Source organism: Meriones unguiculatus, assembly GCF_030254825.1.
Source record: "Meriones unguiculatus strain TT.TT164.6M chromosome X unlocalized genomic scaffold, Bangor_MerUng_6.1 ChrX_unordered_Scaffold_30, whole genome shotgun sequence".
NCBI classification, from domain to species: Eukaryota; Metazoa; Chordata; class Mammalia; order Rodentia; family Muridae; genus Meriones; species Meriones unguiculatus.
Window position 1 is genome coordinate 2,511,325 of NW_026843706.1, and position 22,290 is coordinate 2,533,614.

The 22,290-nt window shown below is 37.5% G+C and overlaps 1 protein-coding gene across 2 annotated transcripts in view; it reads right to left on the bottom strand.

The window, feature by feature from the left end:
* Positions 1-22,290, bottom strand: part of Klhl15 (kelch like family member 15) — a 45,598-nt gene that overhangs the window by 6,822 nt on the left and 16,486 nt on the right. For both annotated transcript variants that reach the window (XM_021628477.2, XM_021628478.2), the window contains exon 2: positions 17,554-18,265. In XM_021628477.2, the coding sequence (XP_021484152.1) occupies positions 17,554-18,258 (705 nt within the window). In that variant the 5' untranslated portion in view covers positions 18,259-18,265. The remainder of the gene's footprint in view (positions 1-17,553; positions 18,266-22,290) is intronic.

Genomic DNA, 22,290 nt, shown 5'->3' on the forward strand with positions numbered 1-22,290 from the left:
ATATTTAGAAAACCAAAAGCATACATAAATTGGCCAATAGAATAATTTGTCAGGTATGAACTATTACAGCACATCTCTGTATACTAGCACTTTAGATACTGGTATTAAGAACATATCAAACCAACCTGAAATGTCCAAGAAATACTTTGTAAAAGAGGATGCTGGAAACCAGCAGGGGGTGAGAGAACCTGTTTCTTAATGGCAAAGATGCAGTAAAAGGATCCTATACCTGGACAGGAACAGTGTGGAGAGAGGGGAAAAATCTTTATCTTAAGACTGTTGGAGGCACCGTGCTGGTTGAGGTTGCAGCTCTTGCTTGTACCTGATACCCATTACTAGTTCGGCACTAAATGCAGAACTCTCTCCCTTCGGCAGGGTTCCCTGCTAGCTCTCCCCTTCCTGTGCCTATATGTTAATTAGGTACTAACATTCTATTCTTATAAGAGGAGCATGCTGTATAATGCAAATCAAGCATCCTTGAAGTGCCTAGTTCCAACCAATTATGTACACCTATTCTTGGAGCCCCCACCTTATTCCTCTAGGGGTATACAACCTTTGCTCTCTGAAATTAAAGTTGAACTAGCCACCAGCTGTCCCCGGGGTGTGTGATCCCTGTACAGTTTGTTCTTGTTCTCGCCCTCACTGGCCATTCCAGACATGCTTCTCATCTCCTGCCCCTCCTGACTTGTGGGCTGCTAGAAGGCAGCCCCCAGGCAGGAAGAGAACCAAGGGCTAAAGATGTAGCTAAGAAGAGTACTTGCCTACTATGTGGCAAGGCCCTGAGTGCATTTCTACAGCACTGGAAACAATTTTACAGTGTCCTTGACTAATCTGATATTGAACAGAGTAGAAAAGTGAGAACTTTAATGTGATCTGTGGATTGAAACTTGAGGCATTTATTTACACAAGAGTGGTGGGTTATCAGTATGAGAAAAGCAGCTAGCTTGGGAAAGGTATTCAATTCCCTGGCAGGTAAATTGCAGGCAGGGTGCTAAAGGTAGAAACTTCCATGTCTGTTGGAAATCCAAAATGTTAGCTCAATAAAAAGTCAAAAGCAGACATACGAGCTTTTTCTTCCTCCCTCCTAGGTTTCTTTCATTAATCCATCCTTGTCATTAATTTTCCTAGATAAGTCCAAAAAGATATCCAATATAGCATGCAATCAAAGTTATGTGTTTTCTTAACTGTATTCAGTATAACTGATTTCCTCTAACTGCAAGCATTTCGTCTATGTAAATAAGACCACTACTTTGATATGGATGCTCCCTCCATGGGCTTCACTAAACTAGTGAAGGCAGACATCTTTTCTAACTCCAGAAGATGACAAACAGTAGCTGTATTGGGTACTTCACCTGTGAGAGAGCAGTTAACACTACCTGATTTCCTGCTAAGAAAATTGAGGCTTAGGATATTGCTATTTACATAACTAAAACTAGTAGATTAGGATACGAAGACAATTTTACTCTGAAGTTGGTTTATCATTTCCAGCATGTCCAGAATACAGATTCTGTTCTGTTTTAGAAAAATCTTTAAATAATATGTTCATTAATAATAATTTAAAAAACTAGCAAGAGATTGGACCTAATGATTCTTCTCAAAGAAACTGTAACTGTCCTTAACAAAAACTACCATTCAGCAGAGGAATATGAATGTGTAAAGTTGAGGACAGCTTGGTCTACTAATAAAGTTTCACAGCAGTCAGGGCAGTTATACAGAGAATCCCTGTCTTGAAAAAACATACAAACAAAACAAAACCAACCAATCCAAACAAAATCAGTCATGCCTGGTGTGTTGGTCCACATTTTGTAATCTCAGCACTTGGGAGGCAGAGGCAAGGGGATCAGAACTGCAAGGCCACCTTTGACTACATAGAAAATCTGAAGCCAGCTTGGGCTACATGAAATTCTGTATCAAATTAAAAAAATATCAGTTACCAAAATTACAATGATTACACATTCAGCTCATTTCTTTCTGGCAAAACAAGTGCAGAAGAATTCATCAAATAAACAATGTAAACATATGACTGTAATAATGAAAAAGACATGATCTTTACTATTTTTACTTCACCTGTTTAAAAAACATCAATGAAGAACCAAGGCGGGGGGGGGGGGGTGTCTGGAAGGATGGCTCAAGGTTAAGAGCACTGGCTGCTTTGCCAAAGGTCCAGAGTTCAATTCCCAGCAACTACATGGTGGCTCACAACCATCTACAATGAGATCTGGTGCCCTCTTCTGGCATGCAGGCAGAACACTGTATACATAATATACAATTTAAAAATAAAAAAGAACCAGAGAGAGAGAGAGAGAGAGAAGACCTAAGTGTCTTATCTCTTATGAGGAACAATGAGACTAGTTCAGCTACTAAGGATAACATCATTGATAACTTATTAACATGAAAAGATGCTCACAGAATATTCAGTCAGTCAGTCATTTTACTGGTACTGAGAACTGAACTCAGGTCTTAAATGCAGGCAAGCAGCACACTACAAACAGAGTTATCTCCCTAACCTGCACAGTATATTCTGCTCACTTTCTGAAGAACAACAGTACCCTGGCACTGAGTTGGGTATATAGCTCAATGGTAGTGCACTTGCCTAACATATATAAACTGAGGTTTAATTCCCAACACCTGAAAAGAATTTAAAACCATCAAAACTCTACTTCAAGCCTGGCATGGTGGCACATGCCTGGAATCTAGTCCACAGGAGGCCAAGTGGAAATCAGCCTGGATTGCCTAGTGAAATCTTGTCTTGGAGGGTGGAGCAGACATAGCAGATTAAAATTTTATTAGTAAAAATGAGTATTTTCCTTTCTTATTTACTTTTTCTATAAATTGTCTAATGGTATGCTTTATCGTTTTCTTATTGATTTGTTGGAACTAAAGGTCCATACTCTGTAAGTCAACAAGAATTAATCATGGTGGTGCAACCTATCATCCTACCAGTCAGAAAGATCAGGATTTTAAGAACATCTTCAGCTACAGAGGAAGATGGATACCAGCCTGTGCTACATGAAACTGTATCTTGATAGAAAGAAAAAGGAAGGGAGAGAGGGAGTGAAGAGGAGGAAAAAACACAAAACTAAATTAACAAGAACCACAAACCTCAAATTACATATTTAAGTAATGAAATAAAGTGGTCTGGGTGACACACAAATTTCCAAATAATTAAACATCTTATTAAGAAATCCAGTATGGAGATTAAGGATTCCATTTAGAAATTTTCTGATTTGGGAACACATTAGTTATACAACCTTGGACCTTTAATCCTGTTTCCTCATCTGTTATTATTGGGGTAACAATAGCATCCATGCTTTTAACTCTGACAAATGACTGAAACAGTCCATGTGCAAAGGATTTAGTTCAGTGTCTGTCATATGACTACATATAAAAATCACCAGCTGTTACATTAAAAGGCAGGCAGAAATGAGAGGAACCTACTTTGGACCTAAAAGTATAAATAAATATGAGTAGTGACATACTAATAGAATACTATTCTACAGAAAGCAGTCTTATTACTCAGAGACTGAGAAAGGAGAAAACTTCACATACTAGACAGGTAGCTTTCAAATTTTTTTCAAAAGTCAGAAGCTATGCAAGGAAGCTTGGAGGCTGAAGTATAAAGCTAACTCCTTAATTGCAAAACACACTGATGGAAGAAAATAGAAAGTAAAAAACCTGATGTGGTGCACAAAGAGTTACCTGAAATTCAGATGTTAAAAAAAAAATCTCATAAGGCCAGGTGTGGTTGAGCACACCTTCAATCCCAGCACTGGGATAGGAAGAGGCAGGTGAATCTTTATGAGTTTGAGGCCAGCAGCCTGGTCTACAGAGAAAAGTCCAGGATAGTCACGGCTATTACACAGAGAACAACTGTCTCAAAAATTAAAAAAAAAAAAAAAAAAAAAAAAAAAAAAAAAAAAAAACAAGCTCATAGAGCAAGTATCATAAAGAGTGGGACAAACTATAAAAATAAGATAAAATATGCTGGCACTTTACAAAGTACAAGATACTAAAAACAAAAGAAACAAAAAAAAACAAAAAAAAACCAGCAGTTTAGAGGTTGAAGTAGCAAGTAGAAGAAAAAGTAAAATCTGTCCCCCATGAACTACTTAATCTATTAACAAATAAAAAGAGGAATGCTTCAGGTGGCACAGGCCTTTAATTCCAGCACTTGAGATGTAGAGGTAGATGGATCTCTGGGAGATCCAGATATACATAGCAAGTTCCAGGCCAGCCAAAGACCCTATCTCAAAGAAAAAAGTTACCTAAATGAACTATAGTATATACCATTATTTTTACTGGTTATATATGGCATGTGAAATTAATCCAAAATGTACTGATGTTTAAAATGTTAAATGAGGAAAAGCAAAGAACACTACATATATTCTCAAAGAATGAAAATCAGCTGTTTTTCAGTTGGAAGCATTGGGGGGGGTGGTCTACACATGTGTTCATCATACAACTAGCAGTGAGCTCCTGGGGTCTACTGTGTTTTAAATCTCTCTCTTGTATATATCTATGTGTATATATATATATATGTGTGTGTGTATATATATATATAAGTATACACACACACATATACAAACACACAAGGATTACAGTCTTTTGCAATAATTAGAGAGTTATCTATTTCCCTCAAACCAGGACAACTGAACCTCTGGAATCAATAAGCCCTCTGCCACTGGAAGCAGTTCATTTGTGACTACCAGCAGGAACCGCAAGTAGGAATCCCAGTGTCTCAGAAGAGTAGGCTATATGACCAGACATCCTCTTCCACATTATAAATCTGGCTCTTGGAGGTCATCATACTGGCCCACCTTACCATCCAGTCTTGCATTTTATACCCAACCTAGTTTCTTTGTCCTCTTCCCCATTCATTCTGTGCTCCTTTGAAGCAAGTTCCAAAGAGCTTATAAGATTCACTTCTATGTTCAAGTCCAATCAAACTATTCTACCTCTAAACCTCCAATAATGAAATTCAGGCCTTTTGAAATAGTTAATTCAAAGATCTTCCAACCAAAGAAATTTAGTTCCTATTTCTTTTGGCCAAGGCAAGTTATAGATCTGCTTTTCTCTTTTCCCAAAGATACTTACTGCTGTGCTTTTTTAAAAGCTACTTGGTAGCAGCAAGTACAACCAATTTCTTATTTCATTGTGGAGGTAAAACTAATGCCTCTACTAAGTCTTGTCTAAGTAATTTTATACCACACATGCACTCTATTTTAAAACAGAAAGCATAGGGCTGAACCATATGAAAGAAATTCTTCGAAGTGTATTCATGAAGAAGAGTTACCAAAAAACAAATGCTGCTCATCTTTTCATAAAAAAGCATTTCTTCCATCATCCATTCCTCATGTAACAGCTAAGCCATTTGTCTATCAGGTGCTCTCAAAAGACAAATATACAAAGAATGACACAGCTTTCATGTTCTGAATTACTTTCTTTCTCCATTCATAAACATTAAAAGCTGTCTTGTTTTAACGCTTTGAAAGATTATTACTTTTCCTACTTTCATACATTAAGAATTTTATTATACAAGTGATAGTTTTCCTTTAAGATAAAATCCTAGGACATACATATCTCTTAAAAATAGTGGTCTAAATTTTTAGTTGGCCATTTCCTTCTCAAAACTTTTCATGTTAATGTAATTGTGTACCTACATATATTCATAGTTAGGGAAAGAAGAAATATGACCAAGGATTAATTCTGATTGTGGTTCCTTAATGGCACTAAAACAGCTAGTCACTAGAACAAAGTAAAAATTCTGATTCCTCTCAAATATTATACAATCCATTTATTAAATAAGCAAATTTTAAAGGTAACTTTTTATTACCTGTTAAGAAGTGAAATTAACTTGTAATATAACAGGTATTTCCCTACAATTTACTAGGTTGAACTCAAAATCTGATTTCAAATATCTACTAAAACTGACTACAGTCTAAAAATTAAGTTTTTAGGCAACAAATTTAAGATACTATCAGCTGTTTCACTTTCTGATTACTCCTGATGATCAAACTCAAGACCATACATACATATGCTAGGCATATTCTCTCCTACTAAGCTATACCCACAGCCATAAAACTTTTTTATGTCCAACATTATTTCCACTAACCCAAAGAAAATGTTCTGTATTAATATTTCCTTCATTGTTAGGCTCTGAACCTTACTCCTTTAGATAAATTTTCTTCCTTACAGGAAACATCAGCTATAACTGTTAACAGACACTTCTGACCCGTCTTACATCCTAAAATGCTAACTTAAATCTCAGGATGGGTGCAAAAAGTAGCATGTCCAAGTTTGTATCTTGGTTGTAAGCTTCATCCTCCCTTTTCTACCATGCTCCAATCTTCTGAAGAGGATGTAGAAACAAAGTGCTACTACTATGGGGCTTATGATAAAATAAATCTTACCTTTTAGAAACTACAAACTGTATTTCATTTAATTTGGGGATTTTGGTGGTGGTGGTGGTAGTGGTGGTAATGATGGGCAAGTTTTATGAGACAGGGTCATACTATGTAACCTTGGCTGGCCTGAAACTCACTATGTAGCTTAGGCTGATCTTCAACTTGTGAGAAATCCTCCTACCTCAGCTTCCCAGGTGCTGGGATGTGGCAACACACCTGGTTCATTTGATAAAAGTTTTGACTGTCAGTAAAATGTGTTGTATTAGAAATCTACCATGTCAAAGTCTTTATGTTCAGGGGGATAAGGGCAGGGTTCAGTGGTAAATTCCTAGGCTACCATGCATAAAGCCCCAAGTTTCACACTCAGAAGCAAAAAATATTCATGACCAGAACTAAAGCTTATACTGATTTATGTCAAATAAAGGCTAGATGCACTGGGCAGTGATGGCACATGCTTTTAGGGAGGCAGAGGCAGGTTGATCTCTATGAGTTCAGCCTAGTCTACCGAGAAAGTTCCAGGACAATGCTATACAGAAAAACCCTGTCTCAAAAAACAAGAAAACAAACAAAAACCAACAAAAGTTAGTTAGATGTAATATGCCTTTTATTGATCCCTTTGTCCTTATTTTAAAAAAAAATAATGAAAAGTAAATCCAGATTAGGTGTGAATCCTCTCTGTAGTAATACTATGATCACTCAGCTCTTGGTACCAGAAAGGGACTGGTTCCAGGACTTTACACTGATGCTCCAATCTCTCACTTATATTTACGGGGCACTCATTTTCCAGCATGCTCTAAACCATCTCTGGATTTCTTATTTTAAAAAATTAGAACTAAACATGCTTAGAAAGCTAAATTTACTTACAACTTCAGAATGACAGAACATTCTCAGAGACAGTAGGAAATCATTTAAAAACAGTTCTTAATATTTGAATAACTGCAAGGTCATTAAAAAAATTATCTGACAGCTAAAAAATAAAATATAGTTAATAGTTTTTACTGTGGATCTACTAATATTTAAATAGCAGAAATAAGTTCTAAGTTCTAGAATTCACTACTTATGAGAAATCTTTCCCTATTTACAGAAACTCTCTACTATACAAATATTTGATTTATAAATATAGCAAAGCAAGCAAGCCAAAAAAAAAGTTTAATCCTAAAACTAACTTCTCGGTGAATCATGGATGGTACTCATTTACGAAAATGTGATTCATTTTAGGTAATAAATTTCAAAATTAAAACTTCAAACTGAGCAGGAGGCAGAGGCACATGGATCTCCGAGTTCGATGCCAGCCTGATCTATAGAGTAAATTTCAAGACAGCCAGGACTACACAAAAAGCACTTAAGACTTTTAACACCCAAAATCTAAACATCCTCCTTGTTCCTAACCTTTTCTCCAGTCATTTTGACATTTGATCTATTTTTTTTTCAGCCACGGAGACTAAATCCAGAAGTGCTTCCACACTAGAGCAAGCTCTCTACACATCCATCCAGCCTCCTTTAATCCTTTTAATTTTCTGTTTTTCTATCCTTTCTCCCAACTTATTAAAAGGGGTTACTTCTCTTACACATCAGCAAAGGGATCCTTATTCTGATTGTTTCATCTTTCTTGTTGGAAAGGGAACACTGAGATGTTTTTCTTTGAAAACAGGGTCTATGTTGCCTAGCACTCACAGATATTTGACTGCCTCTGTCTCCTGAGTGCCAGGATTAAAGGTATACAACCACTATGCCCGGCCAAGAATGAACTTTCAAACTCGTTTTCAGTAGGTCCCAGACTACTTATTACACCAACACACTGCTTTTCCCAAGGCTCTAACAGCAGCCAATATCTAGGCTTCTAACATTCTTGAAAAAACTGTGAGTATAAACTGAATCCAAGTCAGAGGTAGAAAAAAATAAAGCACTCTGTATATGCAGCAGACTTTAAAGCCTAAAAATCACTGTGGGTCATTTAAAAAAAAAAAAAAACAAAAAAAAACTACCTGTTAAGACTGATGTAACTGGGCAAGCACACTTAACACTGGCCTTGTTCCCAAAAGAAAACCCATTCATTGTTTGCACTCAAAGGGCCAAATGAGCTAACTGTTCATTTAAGCAACTTCAAGTTCTAGCTTCGTAAAGACTACTTAATATCTAAAAAGGATTTTAAGCTCTTTCAAGTCCAACTCAATCTAATCAAAAATTCTGATCAAATGTCTAATTTTCTTTCTTTAAAAATATTTTTAAAGGTTGGGGAGATGGCTCCATGGGTAAGAACACTTTCTATGGAAGCATGAGGACGTAAATTCAAATCCCCAGCACCCATGTAAGAGTATGGTCAGTACTGGGGGTTAGGAAAAAAAAAAAAAGATTCCAGGAGCTTACTAACTAGCCAGCTTAGCCAAAATGGCAAGCTTTAGGTTTAGTGAAAGTGATAGGCTTCCAACATCCTCCTCTAGCCTCTATGTGCATGTACACAGGCACATATATACAAACACTTAATACACATGTGTACAAGCAATACATACACACACCCTAAGTATTGTCAAATATAGCACTGTTTCTTATGTGCTTCTAAAATTGTGAGGGATAGAGGGAAATTTCTACTTATTCTAGCTCTAATTCAAGTCATAAGATATACACAAAGTCTTTAAGAGGTTTTAACTAAATGGTGCTAAAATTTCAAGTAACACTTTGATGTAAGTTTTACTTCAGGCAAGTGCCAGATTAGTCAGCATGTTCCAAAACATACACGAAGGGATTTCAGAGGCCAAGAACACAGTTTATCACATGGGCTGCACATCAATTAATGAGATATCTATCACACCCCAAGCATAAGATCAAGAACAGTAACTGTGTTAACAGTTCACTGTAAATGCTGTATAGATCAAATATGTTGATGGAGAAACTGTGTGGATGATTAGTGTTTGGTAAAGAACACTGACAGCTACTGTATTCTAAGGTATAGATAATCAATCCAATCCTTGAATTCTACCAGTTTCTAAGTGAGTTCAGAACGCTTTATATCATGTTGCTTTAATTCTGGGGTATGTGTGCTTATATGTACATGGAAGCCAGAGGTCAACCTCGGATGTCGTTTTTCTGGCATTATCTACCTGTTTTTGAGACAGAATTTCTTACTGGCCTGACAATAGCAAATTAAGCTAGGCTGGCTAGCCAGAAAGCCCCCAGGATTTCGTGTCCTCTATACTGGGATTATAAATTTGCAACATCATGGCAGACTTTCTTGCATGGGTACTTAGAATCAAACTTGTATGTTTGCATAGTAAGCACTTTACCAATTGAGCTATTTCCCCAGATACCAAAATGTAAGAGCTTTTTGTTTATTCCGAGACAGGGTTTCTCTGTGTAGCCTTGCCTGTCTTGGACTCATTTTGTAGACCAGGCTTGCTTGGAACTTAAGAGGTCTGCCTGCCTCCACCTCCCAGAGTGCTGGAATGACAGTTGTTGTTTTTTTGTTTTTGTTTTGTTTTGTGTGTGTGTGTGTGTGTGTGTGTGTGTGTGGTTGTTGTTCTTGTTTTAAGACAGGGTATCACTATGTAGCTGTGGATGTCCTTAAACAACATAAAGCAAGCTGGCCTTAAAATCACATAGATCTGCTTGCCTCTGCCTCCTGAGTGCTAGGATTAAAGGTGTTCGCCACCATGACCAGATCAAATTGTAGTTTTTAAAGCCATAAACTCTAGATGAGCATTGTGACACAGGCCTGTAATTTCATCATTTAAAAAACAGAGGCAGGAGGACAGCCACAAGTTAAGCCATCCTGGGCTAGAGTGAAATTCTGTCTTAAAATATCCAAGTGTTAGAAAGCTTTTCTGAAGCATTATTTTCACTGACTCTTGAATTAATTTTCATTAATGAAGACATTTTAAGCTATCAAAATTGTCAAAGTGGTAAATATTCTATTACACGTATGTGGGGATGTGCATGCCATTTTATGTGGATGAAGGTAAGATGACAATGCTCATCTTCCACCATGTAGGTCCCAGGGATTGAACTCAGGTCATCAGGCTTGGCAGCAAGTATCTTTACTCACTGAACCATCTTGCCAGCCCAAAGTAGTAAACAGTCTTAAAATAAACTTTTATAAAATAAAGATTTATTAAGTCGAAACACATTCCCAGTGATAGAAAAGTACTATTCTAAGTTCTATACATACAACAGATATTCATTCTGGCCTTTTCTCCTTAAAAAAATTAGTATTGCACTTTAAACACTGTAGGGATGCATCATATAGCCCACTAGCAGAGTATATGCCCTTGGGTGTGCTAGCATCCAAAACTTTTTAAATTTTATACAAATCCAATTTGGGGTTAAAACAGTGAATTCTTCTTAACCAACAAGGGGAGAAAAGGCACATTATGGAATCTAGAGTATCATGAGGTAGTTCATAAAACAAAGTATTTGAAATAAGATGCATTCTGCTTTAAGTAAACTCATCTGTTTCCCAACTCTAAAACTCTATAAATACAAAGCTGAACTGATCTGTTTTTCTATCACAGGACTTAATAATTTTGAATTCGGATTTATACAGTATCTATAGGGCCAACTTTACTTTATGCATTTTTATGATTTATGAAGAGGATCCAGGTTAAAAAATATTAAAATGTGGACTCAAAATACAGCTAAGTGGAACATCTGCCTAGCATGTGTGAGTCCTTGGATCACTTCCCAGCACCACCAAAAAAAAGTTAGGATGCTACTAGACTTTTGTTTTTTCAAGACAAGAGTTTCTCTGTGTAGCCTTAGCTGTCCTAAACTCGCTTTGTAGACCAGGCTGGCCTCAAACTCGCAGATATCTGCCTGCCTCTGCCTCCTTGAGTGTTGGGGAATACAGGCATGTGCCACCATGCCCAGCTCGCCACTAGACTATTATTTATTATTCATTTTCTGTTTGCTGAAGCAAGGTCCTATACCATAGCTTAAGCTAGCCTCAAACTCAAGGCAACATTCCTGCCTCAGCCCTCCAAGTACTAGCATTACAGGAGTGAGCCACCTTTCCTGCTATGTCAGTATATTAAAGAAACGAACAAATGTGTTTTTAATCAATAATTTAACAATTTTGTTACAAATACAGAGTATTTGTGGAGTATAATTTTGCCCAACATGCATTTACTTATTCTACCTATTTATGTATATGTGGGCATGTGCACACCATGGCATGTGTGGAGGTCAGAGGACAAGTTTTTTTAAGTCAGGTCTCTCCTACTATTTATGTCCTAGGGAAGAAACTCTGGTTGTCATTCATCTGACAAGCCCAACATTGTTTCTCGTTTTTATAAGCCGGGCATCAGGTGGTGCACACCTCTAATCTCAGCACTGACAAAGCAGAGGCTGGTGGATCTCTGTGAGTTCAAGGCCAGTCTGGTCTACAAAGTGAATTCCAGGACAGTCACAGAGAAACCGTGTCTCAAAAAACCAAAAGAACACATCAACAAAGACCAGCCAGGTACAGGGCCTCACAACTGTAATGGTAACATTCAGGAAACTAAAGTGGGAGGATTGCCTCAAGTTCAAATCTAGCCTAGGCAACATAGTGAGTTCCAGCCAAGCCTGGAACTTAACTGCTTCTTTTAAATGTGTCTATAAATAAGAACTGGGTCCAACCCCCACCTAGCATCACAAAATTTTTAACTAAAAAACAAAAGATTCTGAAATTGTCAGATTTAATTAATAGTTTAAAATGTGTTTTTATACCTTATATTCTTTCAGAGTTATGATTTTTTTGTTGCTGTTCATGCTAACAATTTAGAATTCACAATTTTGGAGATCACAACTTTAGAATTTCATAATTTTATTAACTTCTAAATGGCCTAAAGTGAATCACAGGTAAATAGCATGCATTTTACACTTCCCGGGGCTCTCATTAGTCTAGCAGCTTTAAGAAAGATCCTGAAAAGAGAAGAAAGCAGACCTGGATTCCAGTCTAGGCAGTGCCACTTGTTCTGGAATAATATTCCTAACCTTTCTGAACTTGTTTTCTTACCTCTACAACAGGGATAACACTTGGACCTTACCTATGTGTACAGCCTGGCTCAAACACATATATGTATATGCACACACAAAACATGTATGTTTGTGTGTGTGTGTGTGTGTGTATGCTACAGTGTTCTAATAAACAGTAGAGACAACTTTGAGAACTCAGGAAATCTGGAAGCCTTAGCCTGCGGTGACTGGTCACAGTATAAATTGAGGCAGTGTGTACAGATGAGAAAAATTCAGAAGGGATATTACAGGGAATAATAATGAAGTAGAGTAAACCTACTGAGTTCAACACAGCTAGAGGGTATTCGGATCCTGAGATTGATTGGACGGGGTAGAGCTCTTCCTCTCCCCAAAACAGAATACCTCTCTTTCTTTTAAGATGCCATCGCTCAGATATGAAAGCTACTGGTTCAGGAAGAAGTTCCTTCTCAAAACTTTGTATAGGCACTTATTTTCCTGAGGACCGAAAAAGGATCCTGACAAAAAGATGTGACATTCCTTAACCACTCCATGGAGTCTTTAGGTGTGGGAGTTCCTTAACACTAACTGTACATAACCATAACCAAAGGGTGTGAATTAGGAAAAGGGGGTTAAATATGTGAGAAAGGCTGTTTACTATATCCATATTCAGTTGCCAATGAAACCTCACTTAATGTTAGAGCAATATTCTGCTATAAAAATACAAACCAAACAACAAATCCAAGATAAAAGATGCAATTTTACATGTCGTACTATCTACATTTTAAAAAGAACAAAAGGTGAAATTTTCTTTTGACATATTAACTCAATATTGCCAAAGTACAATTTCTACATATAATCATAATCTCAAAATTATTTAACTCTGGGGATGTAGTTCAGTAATAGAGCATCTAGCTAGCAACCATAAGGTCCTGGGTTTAATCCTTAGTTCCAAAATAAATTTGAGATAATTAACATCCTTTTTAGTTGCCCCTTTTTAAAAAGATTCATTTATTTTGTGAGCATGAATATTTTGCCTGCATGCATATGTATGTGCACCACGTGCATGGCTGGTACCACGGATACCCTGAAACTGGCATTAGCCAGTTGTAAGATGTCATGTGGGTGCTGGGAACTGAACCCCCTTCCTCTAGAGAAGCACCCAATACTCAACCACTGAGCCATTTCTCCACATCCATTTTTGTTATCTTTTATCTTTGAACAGTGAAGCTCAAGTAGCACAATTACACACTGATTTTGATGGTGCTGGAGATTGAACATTGTGTATGCTAAGCTTATACTCTACCATTCAACTAGACTGAGGTCTCAGGCTGTTGTTTTTTTTTTTTGTTGTTGTTTGTTTGTTTTTTCCCAAAGAAGGAATCTTTCAATTTTAACACTTCACACAGTTTTAACTCCAATAAACTGAAGTATTCTACTTTTAAGAGAGGGGAATTTTATTCCTCTCAAAGAAACAACACAGAAGAGAGTGAATAAAATTGTAGTTACAGAAATGAGCTGCTTAATGTCATAATACAAAAAGAATGGTGACTGGTGATTTCTAAGCCTGACCAAAACAACTAAGTGGTTTTCTAAGTTTTTTCTCTGACATTACAATATTTTCCTGTAATTGTTCCTGAAAAACATGATGCAAAAATGTAGGTGTGTTAATAGGAAACACGGGGCATAAAGAAACTAAGTTAACAACAACACAAGGAAATCAGATACACCTAGAAAACCACCAGAAAGTGAAACACTGATTATGAATGAGCAGTCTGGTCTTTCTCAAAAAAAAGGGGGCGGGGGGGGGTGTTGTGGATTAAGAAAGTTTACATATACATGATGACCAAGAGCAATGGATTCTAGTGGATTTTGGAGGCAACTGCAAAAACTTGAATATGTATTAATAATTTGATGGGGGTTCTTAAGTGTCATTGCCTCTAAGGTAAAAATAGTATTATAATACTATTTTTAAATAAGAAAAGTCCTTACTCATAGGAGAAACATAGTATTTAAGAGTGAGTTATTTGTATTTACAACTTATTTTCAAAGCCTAGAAAAATCTGGCAAATGTAACAGTTCTTGAATCTAGGTAACAGCTACAGACTATACAGGTGTTCATTACACAAAAGGAGAGACAATTCAAAATTAAAACAAAGACAACAAAATGTACTGTACAAACCTTGACTAAATTTTAGTTCATGAAAAGCAACTAAAAAAGACACCTTTGAAATAACAGGAAAGGGCCTGGCTGTTACATGATATTAAAGAAATACTGTTAATTCCCTTGGGTATGACAACAGCATTTTGGTCATATAGGATGATATGCTTAATCTTGGGAAATGATAGCTGAAGCTGTTAGGGAATGAATGGTCATAATGTCTATAACATTCTTTGAACCTGTTCAGGAAGAAAAAAAAAACATAATAAAGACTATACAGTTGCTACCTATCTAGCAAATATAATAACTATTATCTTACATGTTATGTTTGTTTTGGAATGATCATTCTATTCTTTCAGCTTTTTGTATGTTTAAGTAAGTCTACAAGAGAAAGTTTAAAACATGTAAAAGTTAAAATAAGGCCATATCAACAGTCCCTGCAAGATGTGACATGCAGATATAATCTCTGCACTTAAGAAGGCTGAGGCAGTGATGAGATCTGACAGATTAAGATCAGAAGGAAGGAGAGGGGGACCTCCCCTATCAGTGGTCTTGGGGGGGGCATGCCTGAAGAAGGGGGAGGGAAGGTGGATATGAGGGGGAGGAGGGGGTTTATGGGGGGATACAAAGTGAATAAAGTGTAATTAATAAAAGTTAAAAAAAATTAAAAAAGAAGGCTGAGGCAGAAGATCGCCCTGAGTATAAAACCAGACTGGGCTCTAGAACATGTTGAAGTCCAGCCTGGAATGGAGTAAAAGCCTTATTTGAAGAAAAAAAGAATGGCTTTGTTTGAGACCTACAATGTTCTGAATATAATAATAATAATAACAGCAGCAATAATGATGTATGGATACTATTTTCAAGGAGCTTGAAATATAAGGTAAACGAGGTCTAAATTCCTTAAGACGGCCTCTCTCATAGCCCTGGCTACACAGTTTCAGGAGCTTGATGTGCATACCAGGCTGGCTGGCCCCTGCCTGAGTTCTGGGATCAAAGGCATACAGCATTTTATCTAAATATCTAATTGCCAACCAAATTCTACATATTGGTTTGGTTTCTGAAGTTATTATTTCTATAGATAAGGTCTCTAATCTGCATAACTGAAGAGCATCTCAACATTTAAAAATTCACAGATTGCTTTGATAAACTTGAATCTCACACATTATTAAGGCAAACTTACTAGTATTACTCAACTTGAAATCAAAGATTTTATGTTACAAAAAAAAAAAAATGTATCTTCAGTTTTCCTAAGAAATTCCAGAAGGAAGCCTTAATAACATTTTTATCCTGATAAAACCAAATGACAGGCGAATGGTGATAACTACTATTATGCTGTAGGTGTAAAAGGAAATCAACAAATGCATGTTAAACAACTACCCCAAAGCATTACCTTTTATCTACTATAACAACTGCCTATCTTGAAAACTGATAACTGAAATACAAACTAGCCTAGCAGCTCACCATTTACAAATCATGAACTGCTATCATACTATCCCACAGAGAAGAAATTTTATTTTCTATCTCAAAAATAACTTTCTACTTCAATCTAGATTGAAACTGAGGGATAAGACGCTCTGTTTTAGTGGTAAGAAAGCATCTACATTTAATGTATAGACAAACCATGAATCCCCTGGGAAAGAGCAATAAAAACAGTACAGATAGAAAAAAAATCAAAACATAAGCAGCAAATGGTTTACGTAGTTGTTGTAGGGCTGGTTCTTACTTAACAAAAGCATGTAAATTCTTTCATTTCGATTAATTCTACCAAATTAATACATTCTGATAATAAGGATAAAAGTCCGTAAAATTGAGTTTTTTATTAAAGGTGATAATGACTTTTCATAGTAGTTCAGAAGGAGGAGGCATGCCAGGCTCCTGAGTGTTAGTTAAAGGTGCAAATTTGTTTACTCTTCAAATGGCAAAACCAAACCTCCTTTCCAGAGATTATATTTTTTTCACAAAATCTAAAGATCTGGTAACTAAAGCTAAATGTTTTAATATAAAGGGTGTCTGTCGACCAAGTTGGCTGTGCTTTCTAGAAAGGAAAGATGAAAGAGGTAAACAGAAGCCCAGAGGTAACATGTGATTAGTAAATCAATTAAGTTAAGCAATTACTGAAGCTGCTCTCTCTCCTTTGGGCAAGAATGGATCACAAGTGAGACTTTGATATAAAAAGGAAGATGCTTACATGCAAAAAAGCCAAGACTGTTTTAGAGGTATTTAAGAGAGTTACATGGTAGAATGTACACAGAGATGCTTGAGGAGTCTGTACAGAGATGTTTTATGGTCTACTAGTTTGGAAATGTCAAAAAGTTTTTTTTTATGGTTAAATTCAGTTAGTATTCACAATAAAATGGGGAACAGAAATAGGTAAGAATATGGAAGAAAATCATTCTGTAGCCTACTGGTTATCAAGAGCTATTTATGTGCCCTTACTGCATTTTAAATAAGAAAATGCATTTAATGTATACGCATCATGTAGAACTGTAAAAATCCTCAATGCCAATTCTAGCATGGATTACTTAAATTAACTTTCAAAAATAACTTAACACAGTTCACATTAAGAAAAACTAAAGCGGAGCTGGAGAGATGGCTCAGCAGTTAAGAGCACTGACTGATCTTCCAGAGAACCCAGGTTCAATTCCCAGCAGCTACATGGCAGCTCACAACTGTAACTCCAAGATCTGACACCCTTAAACAGGAAAAAACACTAATACACATGAAATGAAAATAAATAAATTTTAAAAAAGAAAAACTAAAGCAAATTTGTAATATTTGCATTATAATCCAACCTTAAAAGTACTTTAAAAATGGAACTATTCTACTACCTACCTGGTTTACCCTTCACCCATAAAATGTATTTTAACAACACTTAAATGCGTAAGATATAACAAAGTCAGCTTCTTATATATAAAATATTCTTATAAACTACTCTCCTTTTTTTTTTTTTTTTACTCCTGACCAACTGTGGGAATCTTATTTATAAAGACATCTGTTTTAACTTAATGAAGAGTCCTGTCTACTGCTTTCAAAGGCACCAACCTTCTCAAAAATGCTGGCTGGAGTCATCAAACAAAACCTGATGTTCTGAATGATGGTATCAGTATGTCGCCACCGTCGTCTGTCATGTCGAAGCCAAGACTGCACAGCCTCATACAGCTCTATTTCTGGAAACCTGCTCAGATGATCATTATCCAAATAAGACATGAGCTTCTCAAAGCTCAGATAGGACAGAAAGTCAGGCCTGGTCATGAGTGGCACAAAGTTGTCTAGCAGAAAGGCATCCAGCTTCTCCCTGACTCCCTCGATGTTAACACCAAAATCATCTAACAGTCTCATAATTTCTGCACAATTTTCTAAGCAGATTTTGGCTAAGAGAAAAGAGCAGCAGAATTTCACCACTTCTATAAGCTGAACATACATTGCTGCCTGAAGGATTTCATGAACAGTACTCATGCTCAGTTCTATAGTTCCATAATACATAAACTGAAGAACATGGCTGAAACCGGTAGCTGTTAGACCTTTCAAATGAATTTTGTTCTGATCTCGTTCCCTCATGTCTGCTGTGAACATAATTCTGAAGTAATCACTCTGGGTGGCCAAGAGGGCTTTATGGGCCTGGAACTGATGGTCTTCAATAACCAAAGTGACATCAAGAAGCAATCCCTCCTCATACAGTGCTCTGAACCCAGAAGAGACACTGCTGTCATGGATGGAGGAACAGAATCCTTCCACGTCCCCTGCCATGAATCACCTGAAAAAAAAATAAAGAAAATGGTATTATTCGTGACCATTTATTCAGACCATATTAAGAGTTATAACAATTTTTATAATATCTTAGGTCTACTAGCAAAATCCTAAGCGTACAAACCTTTAGAGAGAAGGCAACCTTTTTTTTTTTTTTTTTTTTTTTTCAAGAAAGGGTGTCTGTGTTGTCTTGGACTCACATTGTAGACCAGGCTGGCCTTGAACTCACAGAAATCAACCTGCCTCTGCCTCCTGAGTGCTGGGACTGCGGGCATGTGCCACAGAACCTGAGTCCTAGAAGGCAACCTTCTATGAAAGTTTTCAAGCTGTTTTTGGCTTTCTACCTGGAGAAGAGACTCTACTAAAGATAGATCTATCAAACAATGGTAACCTATTAACTTACATACAATACACTATCTGACTTACTTTATGCAAAATATATGCATGTTCCAAAATTAGTAATACAAAAGATTTCATAAGAAAATAATTAGTTAAGAAAAGTCAAAAATAGAAAAAAAATATACAAAAACAAAACAAAACAAAAAAACCAAAAACCTTGAAAATTCCTAGAAATTCACCCAAACAAAATAATTGGATAAACATGCCAAGTTGTACAGAGAAAAATCTTCTTCAACTATTAAAAAAAGATCTGGCACAGTAGCATACATCTACAGTTCTAACTGTAAGAGAAAAATTCCTTGAATCCAGAGTTCCAGACTAGCCTGGGCTCAATGAAGGAGGGAGAAAAGGAAAGTGGAGAAGTGGAGGAAGAAAGGAAGGGTGATAAGCAAGGCTTGCTGAGAATTCAAAGTCAACTGGAGTTACAAAGCAAGTTCCAGACCTTCCTTGTCCACAAAAAAATATTCAAAAGCTTGACATTTGTGAGGGTATGTAGAACATACCTATAATCCAAGCGCTAGGGAAGCAGAGGCAGGAGAATTGCAGTAAGTTCCAGGCCAGCCAGGGCTATATAACAAGACACTCTAAAATAGAAAACAAGTCTGACAACAAATTATTAAATAAATATGATACGGCCTAATGTTAGATTACCGTAACAGATAAAAGTGGTGGTAGCAATCTCTCTATTCTGACAAAGGATATTTATTAGATGTTAGCACAATATATTCAGTATTCCTTCAAAAATAAAATACATATGTACTGGTTCAGATAAGACAGTCTGGAAAAACAGATACCAAAATGATGACCCTAAGCAGTAAGTTTTAAGAAACATTTCTTTTCTTTTATACTTACCTCATTAACCTCATTTTAAAAAACAGATAAATGGTTTTATATTTAAAAAATGTAATTTCTGAAGAAAAATAAACAAATTTCTACACAGTTAAGAAATGAAGCTGAGACCATACAATTAGATCTAAGAGACTGGGCATGAAGGTAGATCTCTGTGAGTTCAAGGCCAGCTTTGTCTATTCAGGATAGCCAGAGCTACACTGTGAGACCTTGTCTCAAACAATAACAACAAACCAAATCAGATTTATGGCTAGGGATGTAACTAAGAGGCAGACTGCATATTTAGTATTCAGGCCCTGGGTTGAATTCCAATCATCACAAAAACATAAATAAGAAAAATAAATTAGGTCCAAATAAAGCAAAAATAACTTATTCTGTTTGTGAATTGAAGTAGTTTCTCTATTGCCCACTAACACTCACCACAGGCAATCTTCTATCTTGTTCTTTCTTTGCATGCTCACACAGCTCCTACCTTCCTCTGTAATAATTTCTCCATTCCTGAATGCCCTCACAACTCCTTCTAATGTGTCCTGTGGAACCTTGCTTCATTATACACATTTCCTCACATGTACACATTGGTTCAAAGTTCTTTCTACATCCTCATTTAAATTAACCATTTTCCCTCAAATTCCTACTTTCCTTAAGTCCTGCTTTAATTCCCACCTTCATCCACCATTAAAAAACTACTCTTCCAAGGCATACAGATTATTTCTAATCCTATCCTTAACTTTCTACTGTCCTTTTCCTAAATAAAACTTGCCCCCCTCTTTTTTTGTTTTTTGAGACAGGGTTTCTCTGTGCAGCTCTGGCTGTCCTGGAACTTGCTCTGTAGACCTGACTGGCCTCAAACTCATAGATATCTGCCTGCCTCTGCCTCCCTAAGTGCTAGGATTACAGGTGTGCACCACCAGTGCCCCACTAATACTCGGGACTTTTATTAAGATTAAAAAAAAAATCTACGCTCTGTCATCTCTTGTTACACATCTCTTGATCAATCACTCTCCCACCTCACTGGCACCTAGATGATTTATATGTACTCATTCAGCATTCACAAAAGACAACTTGCACAAAAACTGAGTCACAACTTCCAGTATTCCTCAACTCCTATATACTCTCCCTTATTCCACTGCAAACCCTTAAGACCTGCCCTCATCCAGAACTAGTCCACACCTGAAATTCAAACTATCAACTTCTTAATTAGCACTGCTCCTTTTAAAGAAAAAAACTCACCATATGGTAAAAGCTGGTCCAAGACTCATAAGCCTCTACCACCACAGCTAGTGACATTCTTTCTCTTTCTTCACTTGCCATATCATATTAACTTTATCACTCTTTTCTGCATCTTATACTTTCACATACCAGATCAACAACTCCTCCATTTCCCTTGCCTCTTTGCCTGTCCTACATACCTTACCACTGAACAAAAACCATGCTGATCTGTCTTTTAATTCTTCGCTTGATTTTCAAAAAAGGGTTTCTCTGTGTAGCCAGGCTGGCCTGGAACTCACAATCTGCCTGCCTCTGCCTCCCTGAGTGCTCAGATTAAAGGCGTGTGCCACCACACCCAGCTCTGTCTTTTACTCTTAAGGTAGACTCTGCAGTCTCTATGGACAATTTTTCTTTGAACAACTGTAAGGCCATTCCCCACTGGTGAATAGTGTAGTGATGCATAATCAAAGCAAAACTGATGCGGACAATCTCTGAAATATTATAGCCATTGAAGGAGGGGTAGTTTTGAGACAAGGTTTCGGAATCTCACTCTGCAGTCCAGGCTGGCCTTGAATTCACAGTATCTTCTGTCTCTGACTCCCAAATCCTGAAATTACAGATACACACCACATACCCCACAACACACTTTGAAAATTTTCACTTTGAAAATAGTTGAGGGAGTCCAAGATGGCAGTGACCAGGACACACCATATCTGAGGGACACAGTATCCGAAACTCCAAAATTGGTAAGTGGAGAGGCAGCTGAAGCCAGAACATCAACACTAAGGCTTCCAGAGCGAGAAGGGAACAACCCGTAAGCTGGGACCATTTGGATCCAGGTCACCCATGGACATTTCTGGAGACTGAGAGTGGCGAATATTCAACCCCCCTGCACTTCCCTTTGCCTCAAGCACAGGCCTCCCTGCTCTGCAGAGGCTACGGGCAGTGGCTGCTGCCCCAAGCATGGCCCTTCCTGCTTGGCGGAGGTGGCAGTGATTGCTCCAAGCACAAGCCTCCATGAAACGCACAGTGCAGAGGTAGGCATCCCGGGTCTGCAGCAGTGGCGGATGGCTGTATCAGCCTCCCAGGTCTGCAGCAGCAGCAGGGTGGTGGTTAGCCCAAGCAGGAGCCTCCTTGCTCAGTGACTGAGACGGCAGAGGGGGCTACCCGAAGTATGGGTATTTCTGCCCAGTAGCCAAACAGTGGACACCACCGAGCTGACAGATCTCTTACACTCTCATTTGCCCTTGTGGGCCCAAATCTGAGGGTAGAAAACAAGAGGTACCCCTGTGCTTTCCTATTAGGCCTGCGAGTGAGTGAGTGTGCCTTCAAGTGAGTGCGTACAAAGCTCCAGATCAAGGGTCCCTCTACACTAACAGCCAGACATCTGATCCCTCCTACCCACACCCCCACTCTATGTGGGCAACACAGAGATCCTTGGGGCAGCATTCTCAACATTGAAGCCCCTGTTCTGTGGGTCTACCAGTAGAGTCCAGGCAAGCAATTTCTGGAGCCCAGACAGATCTCAATACTAGGAGGACAGTATGACAGGCCTGTAGGCCACTGAGGTATTCG